General features: G+C 47.3%; 1 protein-coding gene across 11 annotated transcripts in view; it reads left to right on the top strand.

Moving 5' to 3' along the window:
• LPIN1 (lipin 1) overlaps positions 1–19,218 on the top strand; it is a 150,762-nt gene that overhangs the window by 22,677 nt on the left and 108,867 nt on the right. For 9 of the 11 annotated variants that reach the window (XM_009442017.5, XM_001160223.7, XM_054678263.2 and 6 more), the window contains exon 2: positions 13,508–13,564. The exons of the other annotated variants lie outside the window; for them this stretch is intronic. In XM_009442017.5, coding sequence (XP_009440292.1) covers positions 13,508–13,564 — 57 coding nt within the window. The remainder of the gene's footprint in view (positions 1–13,507; positions 13,565–19,218) is intronic. 11 annotated transcript variants of the gene reach the window in all.

Below are 19,218 nucleotides of genomic sequence, written 5' to 3'. Positions count from 1 at the left end.
GCCTCAAGAGTCTGCCCAAGTACAGAAACATAGCTTTGCATCCCAGGGTACTCTTAGACTTAAACAACCTCAGTCAGGTGGTGCAATGCCCAGTGCCTATGGGGCATCTCCCATCTGGTGTGAGCTGTGTATTAAGGCTGCCCAGAACACTGGTTTGTGTGACCCTCACAACCTGTCTCATCCTGACCTCTGGTCCATTGCACTATTTTTCATTTTCTCTCTCTCTCTCTCACTCTCTCTCTCTCCGTCTCTCTCCCTCTCCCACTCTCCACCCCTATGGGCCTTAGTGCCAGCCCCAGCGCAGGCCTCCCTGCCTCTCTGGAGGCAGTATCACAGACAAGGAAGGGTGAGGGCCTTGGGGTTGGACAGGCCTGGATTCAGTCTCCACTTGGCCACTTCCACAGTGTGTGGATAGGCTGTATGAAGCCGCTCTGAGCCTCAGCATCTTCATTTCCAAGCTGATGCTAATTAAACGTCCCCCTGGGGAGAGAGAGAGGCTGAAGGAAGGTATAAGTATACATGCCCAGCACAGCACGGAGCACACGATTCGTCCTCGCTCTGTGGCAGCTGTTGTTACCCACATCCCTCCACCTCCCCAGAGCCACTCCATACGCCTAGGCTCCCAGACAGCTCCTCTGCAACCAAGACTTGGGTCCTTTGTCACTGTCCTGGGCGGGATACCTCAGTGGAGCCCTCAGTTCTCAGCTCTTCTCCTGAATCACAGAGTCTAATCTCTGCCCAGCCTCTCCCTTCCTTGGCCCTGCTCCCACTCACTCTGTGTTCTGGTGTCCTCACTGGCTATAAGGCCAAGGTTATTCTTGTCTCCTTGAAGCCTTTGCTTCTTGCCACATGCTCCCTTGTCCTCCTGGTCAACTCTTACCTGAGCTCTTCCCAGATGTCTTCCCTGACCCCTCCCCACCTTTCTCTAGGAGGTTTTTCCCCTCCTGGGTACCTGGCCCTTTGTTTGTGCCTGCATGCAGCACGCATCATGTTGGTTTACAGATGTTAGTTTCTGCATCTGTTTTTCCTGCTTGGCTGTGAGTAACTCAAGTGATCCTGTCTTAGTTATCTTCGTCATTGCCCCACTGATGAACTCAGTGCCTAGCACAGGTCATGACACCTGATAGATGCTCCATGAATGTGTGACTGGACTTGCCTAATCCAGTCCCTGCTGGTCTCTCTGCTCTGAACCGTGACAAACACTCATGCTTGTCACAGTGCTGGCCCAGGTGCACACACAGTAAACTCTCAATACAAACGAGTTAATGCATCATACTGTTGCTATTTAGTTCTATGTTTCAGTAGTAGTAGTAATAAAAATATGACATTACTGAATGCATACTATGTACTAGTTTCTATACTAAGTACTTTACCCTCATTCTCACTTAATCCTTGCGATAACAGTACATCATCATCTCCATTCATGAAAAATGTGAAGCAAAGAAAAGTTAAATGACTAGGTCGAGGTCACACAGATAGTGCCTAGTGGGCCTAGGATTTGAGCTTAACCAGTCCGATTCTAAAGCCTGTGTGTTTAGATTACAGAAAGCTGCTGGTATTATCCGTGGGTGTAGCCAGGGCTGACATGTCCTTTCCTACTGGCTGAGTGTCTGTTTGGTTTGGTCCGTGCCTGTGCAAAAACTCTTCCTGAACTATTCTGTCTAATCCCTCCTGCGTATGTCAACTTTCTGACGTCATCGTGCTCATCTCTGCTGAGTTCTGCCTTCTGGTCTTGTGGCTGTCGGATGCCAAGTGTCTTAAGAGTACTAGAGATTTGTTTTAATTGGGTGTGGGAAGACAGACAGGAAAATGACTTTCACGAAGGAGGAAGTTTGTGGTGCTCACAGGTCCCTAAAGACAGGAGGCACGCCACGTCACACAAGGCCACATGGGGAAGCACTGGGTTGGTCACGAGGCAGAGAGAGCAAAGGGAAAATGTGGACAAGAGTCTTTATTGTGGTTTCTGTGGAAAGGAACAGGTGAGGCAGGGTAAACGGGCTTAGGGCTGGCTAGTCTGAATAATTTCAGTGGGTTCCGGAGTACACAGGCTGTCCCTAGTTGTCTGATCCCAGGCCCTGGGGTGAACAGCACAGTGGATAGTGGCCCAGAGGGTGACGTCCTGACAAAAGAGGTGATTGGGGTCTGGGCTCTGGACTGGTTGGTTTGCATGTGAAAGGTGCACTCACAGACAAGGCCTGGCCCTGGGAAGGTCTGTGGGCCAGCCACACCCTGGATAGCAAAGCATCAAAGTACGGGAGGTAAAAAGACACAGGTAATATGTGAGACAACGCGGATGCTTGAGAAAGGGAAACCTTGACTGACTTGTCATGGCCTAGCTAAGAAGGAAATCTTCATGCATGCCCAGGAGGCTTTTTGCAATAAGGACTGCACAAAGAATATGCACTATGCTAACGGTAATGTTAGCAGGGCAGGCTGGGTCAACCTCCCCTTGCTCTGACCTCAGGTCACTCTCAGTCTCTATCTCTCTGTCTCTGCTTCTCTGTCTCTCTCTGTCTCTCTGCCTCTCCCTGTCTCTCTGTCTCTCCTCACTATGGCACAAGCTACTCTTGTTTGCCAATCATTTTTATTGCCCTTCTTCTCTCCTAACTCTCACATGGATCCTTTTCTGAGTCTCGCCATAGAGACTTGAATATCTCGCAACTACCTTATCTTCCCCGGGGGACAGATGGAGATGGAAGTGTGGATGACCGCCTCCCAGGCTTGGATATTTCTGCAGCAGGATTTCTCCAAAATGAGTTACCTGACATGCAAATACCACTATTTGCTCGGTAAGAAAGGGTTTCAAGATTAGAGGTTTTGGCAAATGCTTCATTCTACATTCCCTGTTAGAGACTGACAATGTAGTGATGTAATAAAGGCATTGAAAAACTACTAGGGAAAAGCCATCTTTATCTCTGTTTTATCTAGTGTCTCCAAATGTACCTGACCCACCATGGAACTGGTTTTTGCATAACACTTACTTCTAACCCATGAGAAATCCTCTGGGAGCTGCTGCCTGCTGGGGGGATTGGAGTAGGGATAGCATGGATCTGAGTTGCCCACTGCCTGGCTCATAGTGACCAATCCTAGGCTTAGAGGGCAGAGGTTCAGGGTGCCCAAGGAGCCTGATGCAACTGCCCTGAGAATCCTGGGGTCCAATCTTAACCTGTTCCTCAGTCATACTTTCTCCTTGTGTAGACACATATACATGTGCATACATCTCTGGTCTGCACTGGCTCTTTTCATAAATAGGCAAGGAGGTGATAAAGCAATAGGATTAGATTTTATACAGAAGGACTTGCCTCATTATTTTGCCATAAATATACACACAAACGGACACGTATCAAACTCATGGAAGTACAAACTGTATAACAGGCAAACTCATAGACACTTGCAAAAATAGACACAACTAGTCTGTCCTCATCATGATACAAATATATAGATGCAGTTATACACAGAAACACACAAACTAGACCTGCCTCCCTTCCTCCTCCCCCCACATATGTGTTCTATTCTAATTATCCCTCCAAAACAAACTGACTCAAGATTTAGTGGCTTAAAACAATAATTATTTTATTATAGCTCATGATTTAATGGGTCAGGAATCTGGGCTCAGCTGGGTGATTTTTCTGTTCCTCATGGCATTGACTGAGATGACTCTGCGGTATGTGACTGGTGGATGGGCTGGCCTGGAAGGGTCAGGATGGCTTCCCTGACCTGACTGCTGCCTTGGTGGGGGTGGCTGGAAGGCTCACCTGGGACCATTGACAGGATTCAGCACACAAAGCCTCTCAGGCTTGGCATCTCATGGTAGTCAGACCTCTTACCTGGTAGCTGGCATCCCCCAGAATGGGGAGGGTGCTTTAGGCTTCTTATGACCTAGCCTCAGAAGATGAAGAATGTCACTTGTCCTGCATGTTATTGGTCAAGCAAGTCACTTAGGTTAGCTCAGATTTAAGGGGAGAGTTATGAGACTTTATCTCTCAATGGAAGGAGTAGCAAAGAATTTGAAGCCATCTTTAATCTAATATATGCACACACATGCATCTCATGTGAAGCTTAAGCCTTCCATATTGAACTCACTTTTGTGGTTGCATCTGGGCCTGAAATAGTGGCAACTGTGAGGCCCCACCCGGGGGAGGCAGAGCTGGGTAGCACATCACCACCCTGGATTGTGACGTGTCCAGTGGGATATGAGGCTTGGGTAGGAGCCCGCACTGGAGGTCACTTCTAATGGGCAGAGATTTCTATACTGGGACTTAAATTCAAGTCCCTTCCACATACTAAATCTAGTTATATCTAGGGTCTCTTCCATGTGGAGTGTCCATGAAGTCTGGAATCAAAGATTGTGCTAGATACTCACTAGAATCACAGAATGTTCTAGCAGGAAGCACCATGCATCCAGCCCCTCATTGTACACTCAGGGACAATGAGGCCAAGACAAGGGGGTAAATGTCTCACAGTCACACAGCTGGGATCCCCAGCCCTGGGTCCTCTATCTCCCCGGGATCCCCTGCAGGGCTCTGCTCCATGGAGTTTCCTCTGCCGGGGATCCTGCTATCTGAATACCTCCAGAGGCCACACACACTTATGTGTCAGATGTCTGGGTGAACACTGGACACTGGGGACTAGATAGTCACCACTGGTCAATGGCGAGGCCTGGAGGAGCTCACCTCTCAAAGTGGCCAGGAGGACATAACCAGGAACAGGGGAGAACTTCCACATGTTACTTGTGGGAACTTCCACTGGTTACTGGCCACAGGATTGATCAGACAAAAGCCCAAGGCATGAGGCCCCTTGAGGGCTGCAGAGATCAATACCACCTTCATCTTTTTCACTGGGAAAATTTGATGAATAAAGCCATCTCCAGCCCCCTCCCATAAATAGTAGCCTGAAATGCAGATGGTGTGGTGTTGTGGCTTTGAAGTCAGTCAAACTTGGGTCAAATCCCAGCTCACCCATCCCCCAACACTTTAGCTGGGTTGCCTCGGCCAAGTCCTTTGACCTTCTGAGCTCAACTGTATATTGAAAAAAAAAAAATCACCTTTATTTTTCCATTCAACAAGTGCTTATTGACTACCGTGTGCCAGCCACTGCTGCAACACAATGATGAGACCAACAGGCACTGTTCCTTTTGAAGGATGCTGTCATCAGCTGAGTACACAAACAAATGTAAATTTGCAAACTGCACTAAGTGCCATGAAGGAGCTACAACAGTGCCCTGTGAGAGGGTGCAGTCAGGATGTGAGCAGGTTGAGGAGGCCAGGGACAGCCCCTATGAGGAAGGGACACTTGGCTGTGGCCTGGGGGGTGAAGAGAGGCTATCCAGTGGAAGCGTGTCTCGGACAGGGAGAGTAGCATGTGCAAAGGCTGTGGGGCTGGATGTAGTAAGCTGAATAGGAGGGGTTGAAATGCTAGTGTGACTGGGCCAGAGAGATCAAAGGGAGCAAGTGGGAAATGAGACTGCAAGTGTGGGTGAAAACTGTTCACCAAGTTCAGGAGGGTTTAGAAAATTGTATGCTTTTTTTATATTTACTTCTAAAAGCAGTGGGAAGTTATATAATGGCTTTAATCATAGAGGTGACGGATAGGGTTTGGCTGTGGTCCTATCCAAATTTCATCTTGAATTGTAACTCCCACAATTCCCACGTGTTGTGGGAGGAACCCGGTGGGAGGTAATTGAATTATGGGGGCAGGTATTTCCTGCACTGTTCTTGTGATAGCGAATGAATCTCGCAAGATCTGATGGTTTTAAAAATGAGAGTTTCCCTGCACAAGCTCTCTCTTTTCCTGTCGCCATCCACTTAAGATGTGACTTGCTCCTCTTTGCCTTCCAACATGATTGTGAGGCCTCCCCAGCCATGTGGAACTGTAAGTTCATTAAACCCCTTTCTTTTGTAAATTGCCCAGTCTTGGGTATGTCTTTATCAGCAGCATGAAAACGGACTAATGCAGTGACATAACCAGATTGTGTTACAAAAAGAAGACTTTGGCTGCAGCAAGGCGAGTGAACTGCAGGGTGGTACAGGGAGGTGTGGGCAAGCCCATTAGGAGGCAGGCAGAATAGTGGTCCCCCAGATGCCCCATCCTCATCCTTGGAACCTGTGAATAAATTACATTGTGTGGTAAAGGAAAGAATGAGGGTTGCAGTTGGAATTAAGGTTACTCATCACTGGCCTTAAAATAGGGAGATTATCCTGGATTACCTGGGGGGGCCCAATGTCATTAGATGAACCTAGAGAGTGGTCAGAGGTGCACACATTAGAAGCATTCAACCTGCTCTTGCTATCTTGGAAGATGGAGGAAGTATTATTAAGCTCATTTTATAACTGAAGAAATGGAACTTCTAAGGCATAAGGTGCTCAAGACCTACTCAAGACCAAGCATTATTAAATATTATAACAAGGGCTTAGATCCAGTTCCCTTGAGTATGAATTCTCTTTCCATTGCCATGATAATCTGGGGAACTCCCACCAGGTTAGAGCTGTGTGACCTTGAGCAAGCACTTACCCTCTTGGAGCGTGGGGTGAGGAGGTGGTCTATATCTGGGGGCTCATTAACTAAAAGATGTTTCTAGGTAATCTGACAGGTTTTTGAACCCCCTAAAATGATGTGCAGGTTTCTGGGTGAATGTGCATTTTGTGGAGAGAGGATTCATAGCTTTTATCAAAATATCAAAAGGGCCAAAAAGAGCTCTTCCTCCCAGCTCTAAAACTTTATGACTGTCATTAAAAAGTGGAAATAGCTTTGGTGAAAGAGCATGGGTACTGACTAAACGTTACCTTTGTAGCAGTTAGCCATACAGCACCTCTTAGAGCCTGTTACACATGAGGCATTATCACAGGTGCTGGGAGTATGGCAGGAGAGAAAGGAAGGTCCTATATTTTAGTAGGAAAAACAGAAAACAAAGAATAATGACCTAACGTCAGATACTGATAAAGTGCTAAGAAGAAAAAGACAGCAGGGTAAGGAGATGGGGGATGATCAGATGGACCAAGGAAGTTCCTTCCAGGAAGGGTCACTGGAACAGAGACCAGCATCAAGTGAGAGAAGGAGGCTTAGGGAGAATCTGCCAGGCGGAGGAACAGCTCATGCACAGTCCCTGAGGTGGAAGAAGCCACCATGGATGATGAAGAGGTGGCAGGAGGTGAGTCCGGAACCGTGGCCAGACCCCCTGAAGCCACTGCAGTGCCCTGGAATTTACTGAGTAGACCGGGGAGCACGGGAAGTTTTGAGCTGAGGAGTGGTGTGATCTAACATTCCAGAAGGTTCCTCTGGCTGCTGTGAGGAGCAGAGCTGATGAGGAGCAGAAACAGACTGGCTGTGGAGCCATTGCTGGAGCTGCAGGAGAGAGCAGCGTGGCTGGGACTGGGTGGTGGGGCATGCACGGGGAGAAGTGGTCGGGGTCCCCCACTGGAGGTGGAGCTGCAGGATTTGCTTGTGACTGGATGTGGCTTGGGAAGGGAGAAAGGGAGTGGCCGGGGCCCGTCCCAGCCAAGCACTGCTGCTTCTGTGAGCACCACAGGTGCTCACCTGCCTGCTGGGATGGACCTTACCATTGAGCCAGGCATGATTACTTCCTTCAAGTGACTCTTCTGACGTGTTTCAATGATGAGTGAGTGGTTTCCGCTAATTATGACTGAGTAAGCCCCTTAGAGAAGCCTGGCTGGACTTCAGGAGTTTCATGTGAGAAGATCCTGGGGAAGTGAACTGAATTGGGCTTGACTGAGAAAGATCCTGAGTGATGATCACAGTTTCACATCAGATCCGCATCCGAGACCAGCTGTGTCAGGCAGTGGGGCAGCAACCTTCACCTAGACCCTTGGAGGTCATCTCTCCTAACTAACAGGACAGAGAAGGAGACTAGGCCCTAAGAGGAGCAGTGACCTGCCTTCAGCCAACCAGGGAAGGGGCATTACCCTTCACTGTCGGCCCCCCCACAGCTGGAATCCAGCAGCTTGACTCTCATCAATTTCACTTTTTGCCTACTGCACTGTGGCCTTCTCTTTGGAATGCTGAGTCAGCACAGAGGAGGGTGATTCTTTGCCAAGGGGGAACTCTGAGAAGGCCCCATGGAGAGCTGGTTTTTGAGTCATGGAAATGACTCCAAGGACAGATTTCGGTGGAGGGTCAACCTTCGACTGGGAGGAAGCAGGGGAGCCTAGTCACTGAGATGGGAGCCCTGTACATGTCCCTGGAGTGGAGAGTGAGGCATGGGAGAGGAGCTGAGGCAAGGGGGCAGGCAGGAGTGGATCACGCAGGGCCATGCATGCCAGACCTGGGCCTTAACTCCTGGGCAATGGGGAGCCTTGAAAGGTTTTCAGCGGGGAATGATGTGGTGTGATGTGCTCAATGGAGCAGGAGGCACAGGAGATGGAGACCAGCTGTGTTGCACTTGGCCAGTTAGGTACCCTTGCTTTGGTATAATCCAGGCATTTGATACGTAAGAAAGCTGACCCAAAGAGGGGGAAAAACTTGCCAAAGTCACCCAGCAAGCCAGGGTTAGAGTTAGAACCCAGTTTATCCACCTCTCAATGGGAGGAAGGGAAGGTGATGATGATGATGGTGGTGATGATGATGACGATGATGATAACGAATATATATTGAGCACTTGACATTAAGTATCTTCTTTAATCCTCACAAGGGCCCTATGATAAAGCTACTACTATTATTATTGTTATTATTGTTCCCCTTTTATAGAGGGGAAATGGAGGCTCAGGAATATTAAATGAATTGCTCAAGACCACACAGATGGTAAGTGGTGAAGCCAGCATTCTACCCTAGATCATTCTACACAGTTTGACTCCAAAACCCATGCTGGGGACCACAAGTGGTTATCTCATCAGATTTGCCAGAACTGTCCCAGGAGAAGTCCTCATACATAAAACATCATCCCTTTCACCCCATCTCCCCCCTACTCAGAGCAAACCTTCCTTTATCCTCTTCCTTTATCTCAACAGAGGGTACCAGGCTACCAAAGAAAGGGGGTATCATTGTTGGAATCATGGTGTAGGAGGGTGTATGCATGTAGATGCAGAATTTTGGAGATGAAAACCCTTAGAAACCACTGAATGTAACTCGAGCCTCTGTTAGATGGAAAAACTGAGACCCAGAGAAGGGCGGTACCTTGTCGATGCCTTGCAACAAGTTAGCGACACCAGCGCTAAAGCCTGGATTGCCTGATCCCCAGGCCAGGGTTCTCCTCTCACATTTTGGACAGTTCCCACACATTCCTGGAATCCTCCATTGGACTGCGAATGGGTTTTCCCATGAAAGCAGACTGTATAAACCAACCATAGTGCTTTTAGGTCCCGAGTTATATGCTGCCATTGTTTCTTCAGTAATGCTATAGTTTTCTCTGCCTCTCTTGTCCTGGAAAAGCTGGCTTTGGTAGTACCATTTCTATGTGAAAATGTTACCCTGCTTTTACAAAAATCTACAAATGAACGTTGGACAACCCATTTGTAAACTGGGAGCAGCCCGCGACTTTGAGCCTGATAATCTGGAAACATTACTCTCTGAATTCTCTCTTTTCCTTCTGTGTTTGTGAGATTTCTGCTGTTTAAATCTTGCCCCATCAATGAAACAGCAGCAAGAGCTTTGGAGTCCCACAGACCTGAATGTGAATTTGGACGTAGGCTCCAGATATGTGACTTCCAGCAAATCATGGCAAGAACGGTAGCAGTGAGCCCAGCTACATGAAGATTACAAGGAACTGTGACCTGGGTCTTAATCTTAATGAGGCTGTGATGGGAATTCAATTTCAACTTCATTGAGTATCTGCCGTGAGCTGGTCACTTTCAGGTACATTTTCCATCTGACTCTCATAGCAGAACTTACATAGCAGAGTGAGATTATCTTTCTCCTACCCTTATAAGGGTAGTAATCCAATTTCTGAAGGCTCCATCTTCATCACCTAATCAGCCCCCACCTTCTGCAAGACCACACCTCCAAATACCATCACCTTAGGGATTACAACTTCAATATATGCATTTATGGTGGCAGGGGTGTGGGTGGGGACACAAATATTTAATCCATAGCAGTCACATAAGTCTATGTTAAATGAGAAAGAAAAGGAAGAAAGAAATCAAGACAAACAATAGAGTTGAGAAGGAGGTTAACACAAGCATGTGTTTCATGGAGTCTGACTCACACCGAGAACAGGAATGTGGCTCTGGCAGCCAATGCACTGAACAAGGACCTGAACAGTCATACAGCTCAAGGTTCAAGCAAGGTGGAAGCAAACCAGCTGCTCTGAAGATGCTCACCTACTTCTGACCTTGAATCTTCCACTTCATGACCTTCATCCAGGAGTAGCCACTGACATCTGTATGGTACGTTACTGTTTTCACAGTATTCTATCTTTTGATTCTCACATCAGTTCTATGAGGTAAGTATTTGATTGTTAGCCTTTCTTTAGAAATGAGAATATTGAGGCTTAGAAAGGTAATTTCTTGCCAAAGGCCACACAGCTCCTAGTAGAAGAACTGGAATTCAAAGCCAGGTTGATTTTTGGCTTCCACCGTGACTGCCAACTGCTTGATGCCAGAATCCAAATGGCTGAGCTTCACACTTTATGTTGGAATTTTGAATTACAACAAATAGTTGTGGGCAGAATGAGCCTATTTTCTACTTTGCTGTGAAAGAAATTATTGTTGAAATATACTGGGTCACCATTTTTGGTGTTCTTGTGTTTATATTTAATCTCTGAATTCAAACCGGACTCTTGGGGGTCAGAGATATTGCTCCTCTGGCAGTGCAAGAATATATCTTGTATTTGATTTAAAACTTCATTTTGAATCAGGGCCAAATCCAAACACTGTGAATTTAAACTGCTGGCAGCCTTCCTAGCCTACCTCGTGAGTGCAAAATCAATCCAACTATTGTACACAAAGAATTCTGGTGCCCGTGTGACTGTGTTGGTGGCCCCTGAAGAATTTGAGTTGGATGGTCCAGAATATCTGTACCCAAGTTGCATGACTTTTTGCAGCATGCTGAAATATGCCACAGGAGCTGAAATAGAAGCAGCAACTGGATTCCAAGAAGTGTTTCAAATGCATTGCTCAGTTGAAATGAGGACTTCATTAGCTGCCATATTAAGCAACATATAGATGAAGAAATCAATGGCCTTACCCCTGCTCCCCAGCAAGGATCCAGATTGGATACAATCCTATAACACACATCTGCCTTCTTTCCCTGGTTCTGTCTTAAAGGAAAATCTATCCTTTTTATTTTGGATGTGGTTCCAGGAGACTAGAATATTCCTCCCTAAATTCATCCCTCTTGCTTTCCTAATTTAGTGAATGATATAATCATCTACCTAGTCACCCAGACTAGAAACTTCAGGCATCCTTGAAAATTCCCTGTACTTCAACCCCCCCAATCCAAGTTGCATATCATTTCCTGGTGATTCCATCATGTGGTTGTGTTCAGAGCTCATCTTCCTCTTTGTCCCACTGTCATCACCTTGGTCCATATCCCAGCCATCCTTTGCTAGAATAACCTTCAAATTCACTTCTCTGCCTCGAATCCATCCTCCATGCGGAGGTCAGTGTGGTCCTTGTAAGACACAGATCTGATCATCCCTCTCCTCCTCTGTAATCCCCAGTGGTGCACAGTGACTGCTCTCACACTGCTCTGAGAGCCTCAGGTTTTCTGTAGCCAAGACTCCAGGCCCCTTCCCCATTTGACCATAGCCATTTCCCTTTTTTCTAATTACATAATGTGCTCCAGCAAGAGTTGTTGTTTGAGGAGGGCATTCTTAAAAAAATGAAACTGGCCGGCTTAGAGCACAAGGCCAGAGGTCCTCCTGGGAGCATGCGAGGCCTTCGCCATGCCGGCCTCACTCACCCCTGCCTCCTTGCCCCCTGATCCCCCCGGCATCCCCTTATGCCCACTGCATGTGCTCAACTACTCTGGAGTCATGAGGGGCACCGTGCTGTTCCCAACACATGTGTGATGACTTTGTTATTTTGAATATGCTCTCTGCTCTGCCTGGAGCGGCCTTTCTTGTCCTCTCCTCTCCCAGAGTTCCCACTCACCCTGCAGAGGCAGTTCAACTGTCCCCTCCTGCAGAAGGCACGAACCTTCCCTACATTCCCCACAGGCAGATGCTTGGCTGCCTCCTCTGTGCTCTCTCTGGACCCTGGGCATATCTTGATGGTAGCCCTGGCCACAGAGATCTTTGTTACTTGTCTTCCTGCCCTCCACTAGCCTATGAGTGACTTACGGACAAGATTTGCATCTCATTTGTTGCTGTGTTCCCAGTACCTAGCGAAGTACATGACCCCTAGAGCTATTCTATGTCATGATGTAAAGCAACACCATTAACTAACAGTCAGTCAACAAATATGTGCTGGAAAAGCTAAGTGGGTAAGATGAATATGAGGTGGGGTGCAGGGCCAAGGAGGGACAGGACAGGGGAAGAGGTTTAGGGGCTTCTGGGGCTGTTTATTCTGGGCTGCTGGCAGTTGAACTCAGAGCACACATGTTTTTGAGTATAATTTTAGTAGAATTTTAGGCCTAGGACAATACATCCCTTAGGAAGACTGGGCCTACTCCCTGTGCCCTTTGCGTAGTTCTAACTGGGACACTTGTGAGAAAGGACTACTGCATATGTCCTACCTGCTAGGATAACGCCACGCCAACAGTCCTAATAGCTAGTACCTGAATTGGGCTTTGCCCTTTTGCCTAAATGAGCTCACTTAATGCTCACAATAACTCCTGTCACTTGGCAGGGCAGGGGTTATTGTTACCCACATTTTACAGGTAAGAAAACAAGCCCTGTGGCTAAGAAACAGCAGAGGCAGCACTTGAGTCATGTCTTCTGCCTTCCAATCCCATCATTTTCTCATGCAGCCTGACCTTCTTATACCTTTGTCAATAGGATCCATGTGCTTTGGGGAGGACATGAAGATGGAGAAAGAGTGAAAGAGTCAGAGAGACAGGGCGTTTCCAACCTCATAACGCACCCTATGTAATTGACACATCATAGTTGAATGTGCTCAAAGAAAAGACACCACATTCTTTGTGTTTGTTTGAGATGGATTTTCACTCTTTTGCTCAGGCTGGAGTGAAGTGGCACTATCTCGGCTCACTGCAACCTCCGCCCCCAGGGTTCAAGTGATTCTCCTGCCTCAGCCTCCTGAATAGCTGGGATTATAGCTGCCCACCACCATGCCAAGCTAATTTTTGTATTTTTAGTAGAGACAGGGTTTTGCCATGTTGGCCAGGCTGATCTCAAACTCCTGACCTCAGGTGATCTGCCTGCTTTGGCCTTCCAAAGTGCTGGGATTACAGGCATGAGCCACTGTGCCCAGTCACACATTCTTCTTATTAATTTAGTTTTTTTTTAAATTGACATATAGCCTACATACCACCAAATTCACCATGTTCAAAATGTAGAGTTCAGTGAGTTTTTAGTATATTGGCAAAGTTATGCAACCATTACCACCACCTAATTCCAGAACATTTCTATTAATTAATTTCTAATGTTTTTGTTTTTCAGATTCCAATAATGAGAGACCCTGGGTGGATTCGAAATGTATGGTCTTCAAACATTAACGTGAGTGCCGCTGTGATAGAATGTCGTTGTTATGCTTTTACATTTTAAGATTAGAGAAAATACTCCATGTCCAACTGTGGTTTGTCGCCATGGCTATCTGCAGTCTCCAAGGCAGGCCTATTCCTTTCCGCTGATGCTTTCAGAGATTGCCCGCAGCACTTGCTGGATGCTTGATTAGCTCCCCATGGAGCTGTGAACATTTTGGCTGGTTTCTAATCTCTTCTTCCTGAGATGAATCCTCCTCCAGGCAGAGAAAGGAGTTTGTCACCTCCCTGATTAAAAAGCCTTCAATGGCTCCCCAGTGCCAAGAGGAAGAGGTCTGCATTCACACTCATGCCATTGGTTGCCTTTACTGGACGATCCTTACCGCAAATGCAGTTGCACATGACTAATGAGAGCCCTTGCCTCACGCCCCGAGCCCCTCAAGGCCCTTCCCCAGATTCTGCCTCTTCCTCCCACCGCAGCCTCTTTGCTTTGCACCTGGTTCTCAGGCTTTGGTGCAGCCCCTTCAGCATCTCTGGGATTGTTTTTCATGCTTTGCTCTCTGTCTGCCCCCGAGGCTGTCTTTTTGGCTCTTCCTAGACCCCATGTTCCACAGCCCAAAGGCCATCACTACCCTCACTCCTCAAACTCTCTGAGCCACTGTTGTTTGGGTGGGGGGATATTTTGTTTACACCCTCCCTCGCCCCACTCCCAGAGGTGGTCCCAAACTCTGTCTCCTGTTCCTTTCTCCTTGGGCCTTCACCCTGCCCTGGAGCTATAGCTGAAGCTTCAGGGGCATCATGTAATTTGCTACAGGCCCACAGATCTTACCCCTGAGATGCTTCCACTGTGGGGAAGAGGCTGGAGGCAGCGTGTATGGATAGGGAGGCTCCAGAGGGGCTGTGGAATGATCCAGGGTAGAAGTGATGACGCTGGAATGCTTAGTGTCCCTACTGTGGCCTGGTCCAAGCCTTGTGGCTACGGAACAAAAGTAACACTTAGTCTCCACCCTCGGGGAGCCCACAGTTAGAAAGGGACACTGAAACAGAGTGTGGACTAAGGATTTGCAGAGGACACCTGAGGCTCAGCGCGGCCGCAGGCAGAGTGAGAGTTCGTCGTTGAGATGAATCCAGAGGCGTCAGTGACATGGATGAAGAAGGCTGCAAGGAAGGCCTGGCCTGGGCACTCTGTGAGGAGCAGAAATTTTATTTCCAAGGGGATTGGCAGGGACTGGGGCCAAATGGAGGCCAGGAATCCTGAGGAGAGAGCAGTTAGTGGCAGTTATGCCTGGAGGGAGAGAAGCTCCGCTCTGTGAGAAGATGCAGGAAATTGAAGTAAGTGACCCCCTTCACCTGTGGGTGGGAGCGCAGGCCACATAGTCATGGAGGCGGCCTCGGGCAGCTTCCCGTGGTTCAGTCCCATTCTCCAGACTGTGGGGCAGGAGCCCATGGCTACCATGTTTCCACCCCAGCTTCTGGCCCCATGTGCAGGACACACGAGAGGCAGGTAAGGAAAGGCAATCCGCTGGCCTCCATCCCCACCCTGCACAGAGCTGGGCTCCCAGCAACACAGGGAGCTCAGGACGGGAGGCGCCAAGCAGGAGGCTCCTGCTTCAAAGGTGAAATTACAGAAAGCGTCCGCCATCCATGGTAGGGGTGTTGGATCAGGAGTGCAAAATCTGGGTCATGGCTCTGCCACTTACAGCATGTGTGACATTGAGCAAGTTACCTGACTTCTCTGAGTTGCATTCCACATGCGTACAGCAGGATTTCAGTGAATCGTGAGCAGAAAGTGCTTGCTGTCCACCATGGGCCTCATGGGAGAGGAGAAGTAGGGCTTGTATCAGCTTGTGTGGGTGGGGGGTTCAGAAGCAATTTCAGAAAAATGCTTCCAAGAGAAGGTGAGTGTTCTGCAGGGTATTGAAAGAGCCATACCAGTTGGCCAAGCACAGAGGTAAGAAACAGCACAGTGTCTTTGAGATTTGGGGGATGTGATTGGAAGAGGGGATGAAAATGGAGGAGGAGGATGGGTACCGATGACCAGGAGGCCTCGTCTGCTTTTCTGAGGACCTTGAACTTTATCCTACAGGTAATGGTATACAGGGGGCCGGGGCAGGTGGATTGAAAGGCCCCAAGCAGGCAATGTCCCCTCCAGATCTGCAGTCTTGTGAGAGTACAGCTATAGGGGTGGACCTGGAGGCAGGGGGGCAGCTTGGGGTCCACTGTTAGCCTGGCTGAGTGTGAACTGCTCATGGAACTTCCCAAGGCAGGTGACCAGCTGGCAGTTGGATGCATGGTCTGGAGCCAAGGGACAAGGTCTGGGCTGGAAACACCGAACTGCAGTCCACAGTGGACGGTGCGGTTCAGGTGTGCAAGGTGGACAGACTCACGCTGGAGGGCGCATGGCATGGGGAGGTGGCTGGGGCATCAGGCAGGCTTCCAACCCACACCTCTCCTTCTATCCCGGCATTGATCATTGTTGTGTCCCGCTGTCCGCAGAAGGTAGGTTCCTAAATTCCAGGAATGTTTAGTAATGAGAAAACCAAAAATGAGGAGGAAGGGCAACAGGGGCGAAAGTAAGACTCAAAGTCTCTCTCTCCTCCTGCTCTCCCTCTCCCTCTCATTCACTCTCTCTCTCCCAGTCTCCTCTCTCTCTCTGTCCCTCTCCCTGACACTGTCCCCCTCTCTCCCTCCTTCCTAGTGACTGTGCCACTGTACTAGGCACTGGGGACACAGTGATGAGTGTGTCATGGTTAGTCTTTTCCTTCTGGAGTTCACCAAGCAGGGGAGGGGGTAGTGGGATCATAATGATGGTGCCGTGTGTCAGGTGCTATGACAGGGTTGCCTGTGGACTTGTGAGTGCAGAGAAGCCAGTGATTAATTCTCCATGGACTGGAGACATGTTTGAGGGAAAGTTTTTCTAAGAGGTCAAGCTCTTGGTTTGAAGAATCTAGCTGTGAAATACAGAAACTCAACGAAATACACACTCACCAACCCACCTCCCCCCGCTCTATCCCCAAACAAGATTCAAGACAGCAAAAGACCTGGAATGCTGGGACAATTTGCTACACCAGAAGCAACACCATTCACGTTGTGCCTCCCTCTTGGCTGATGTGTACTTTGATTGCGACATTTCTAATAAGAACAACAATTCCCAGAATTCTAGCTTATCCTGGCCCAGTTACTGGAAACCATATTTTGCTTATTTCTTTTATTTCTTGTCTTTAGGTTGGGAAAGGACTGGACCTAAATTTTAGTTTTCTTGGAGGGAGCATGTTTTGTCGGGGGAGGAAGTGAAACTTTGTCTAGATTTACATTTATTTTTGAAACATGTGATCAAAGCGATTTATGTGGCTGGTTCTATAGAATCAACTGGGAAATACTGGCTCACAATGAAGGCCACAGTCTCCTGTTCCTACCCAGTTAATTGATGCGTCTTTGCACATTGCCCTGTGGATTCACACCTGATAGAGGAGGGTCTGGCTGATTCTACAGAGCATCATATGCCAATGATTTTCTTTCTCATACTCTAGCATTTATGTGTAATCTCATCATATTTTAGTTTGTTCTATGTTCAGATACTGCCTTACTTGTAAAGAGTTTTCTTGGCGGGGAGAGATATGGGGGGTGTTTTTCCTGGAGGTTATGTTTGCCTCTCTTTTTTATTGTTAGAAGAAATACCACTACCTGCCCATCCCCCCTACCCTCCAAACACAGAATGTCCTTAAACTTTTGACATTAGCCTATCACGTGGAAATCATCGCATTCTTTATTTTTAAGCCTGTAACCTTGTTACCATTGGGATCTATTCCTTCTATTTGGATGACCATATTTTTCATATGGCTTTTAGAATTTTTAAAAAAATTTATTTAGCAAATCTTATATACCACAAATCAGGTGATAGGTTTTTTTTTTTCTAAGAGCATTAGAAATAATAACTCATTTATTCCTCACAACGGCCTTCTAAGTTGGTCCCATTATGATTTCTGTTTGAGAGCTGACAAACCAAGCACAGAGAGGCTGAGTCATTTGCTCAAGGTCACACAGCTAGAAAGTGGCAGGGTTAGAATTCAAACCCACAGATGTCCAGAGACCTTGTTCTTAAGCACTATTCTACCTCTACAAGAAGTTGCTCTCTTTCAGTAGTTTCTAGTTCTTTCCATTGCTTCCTTGCTTTTAGTGCCTTTATCACACTCTCTAGTTTCCCCAGACTGACAGCTCCCTGTGTAGGTAACCCTGTTTTCCCAGGACCTCTCTCCAGGAGATCTCTCTCTTCCTGCTTGCTCCTGAGTCCTCCCACAGAGCTGTCCTCTTGGGAGGTCCTCACTGGAGCCACTGTGACCGGATTGCTATTTTCTTCTTTCTTAGTTTCCTCTTTTACAATAAGCAAAAGCTGGAGTACATTTCCAGGTAACCTCCCAGGAAAAGGGGGTCAGGATATATATATATATATTTGAGATGGAGTCTTGCTCTGTCGCCCAGGCTGGAGTGCAGTGGAGCGATCTCAGCTCACTGCAGACTTCATCTCCTGAGTTCAAGTGATTCACCTGCCTTAGCCTCCCAAGTAGCTGGGATTACAGGTGCCCATTACCATGCCCAGCTAATTTTTTTTGTATTTTTGGTAGAGACAGGGTTTCACCATGTTGGTCAGGCTGGTCTCGAACTCCTGACCTCAAGTGATCTGCCTGCCTCTGCCTCCCAAAGTACTGGGATTACAGGTGTGTGGAGATATACTTTGAATGCTTGCATGTCTTAATCTCTAATTTGGCTTCACATTTGAGTTGGGTTGAATTTAGAATTTGAGGTTGATGTTCAGTTCTCACAGAATTTTGTACACATTGTTCCATTACCTTCTAGCAGCAAATGTTCCTTCTACGCCTGTCTGGCTTTAGTTTCTTTGTAGGTGAGCTTTTATCTTATTTTTTCCTACTGGAAGCTTTTAGGATCTTCTGCTAACTCTTTGTGTTCTGAAACTTCACACTGATGTGCCTTGAGGTAGCCGTTTTTCATTCATCTGCTCAGAACTTAGTCTCTTGGGGGACAATTCCCTTCTCCTCTAATAGATATCAGCTGATGAGATATTCCAAGAGATGAAAGGAAAATGGAAAAACAAGCAAAGGGTGGTGGCTAAGGATGCAAGGAGTGGTTCTCTATCTCTTTTATCTTCTATTGCCCGACTTTTTTGGTCTGTGATTTGGCAGATTTTGTAAATTTCACTTTCTATTGTTATTATTTTCACAATCCAAATTGTTTACTTTTCAAACTTCTTTTTTTGTTCTCTAATTATTTCTTCTTTACAGCATTATTCTGTTTTTGTTTTATGAATGAAATAGCAACCCAAATCTGAGCTTCTGATCTGGGGATTTTTTTTCCTAGTAATTTCTCTTCTGTTCCCTTCATTATTTTTATTTATTCTGGAATTGTTTCCCCTGTTTGTTATTTTTCCTCTTTCACATTGCAGGGTTTCCTCAAATGCCTGGCACTTTGTGGTTGTTTTTATTTAGCATGGACAGGATAAAAAGCTTGCCTGGAAGATCCAACTGGTAGAGTTCATTCTGGAATAAAAAGTCCAGGAGCTGGCTGTTATCTGGGGCTCCTGAGGCCAGTGCCTGCTTGAGTTCTGTAGGCAGATGGGCCTCTCCCTCACTGAAGCCCCCTTTGCAGGAAGTCCAG

This window comes from Pan troglodytes, chromosome 12 (genome assembly GCF_028858775.2).
Source record: "Pan troglodytes isolate AG18354 chromosome 12, NHGRI_mPanTro3-v2.0_pri, whole genome shotgun sequence".
In the NCBI taxonomy this organism is placed as follows: domain Eukaryota; kingdom Metazoa; phylum Chordata; class Mammalia; order Primates; family Hominidae; genus Pan; species Pan troglodytes.
This window is presented reverse-complemented; position numbering and strand designations above follow the sequence as displayed.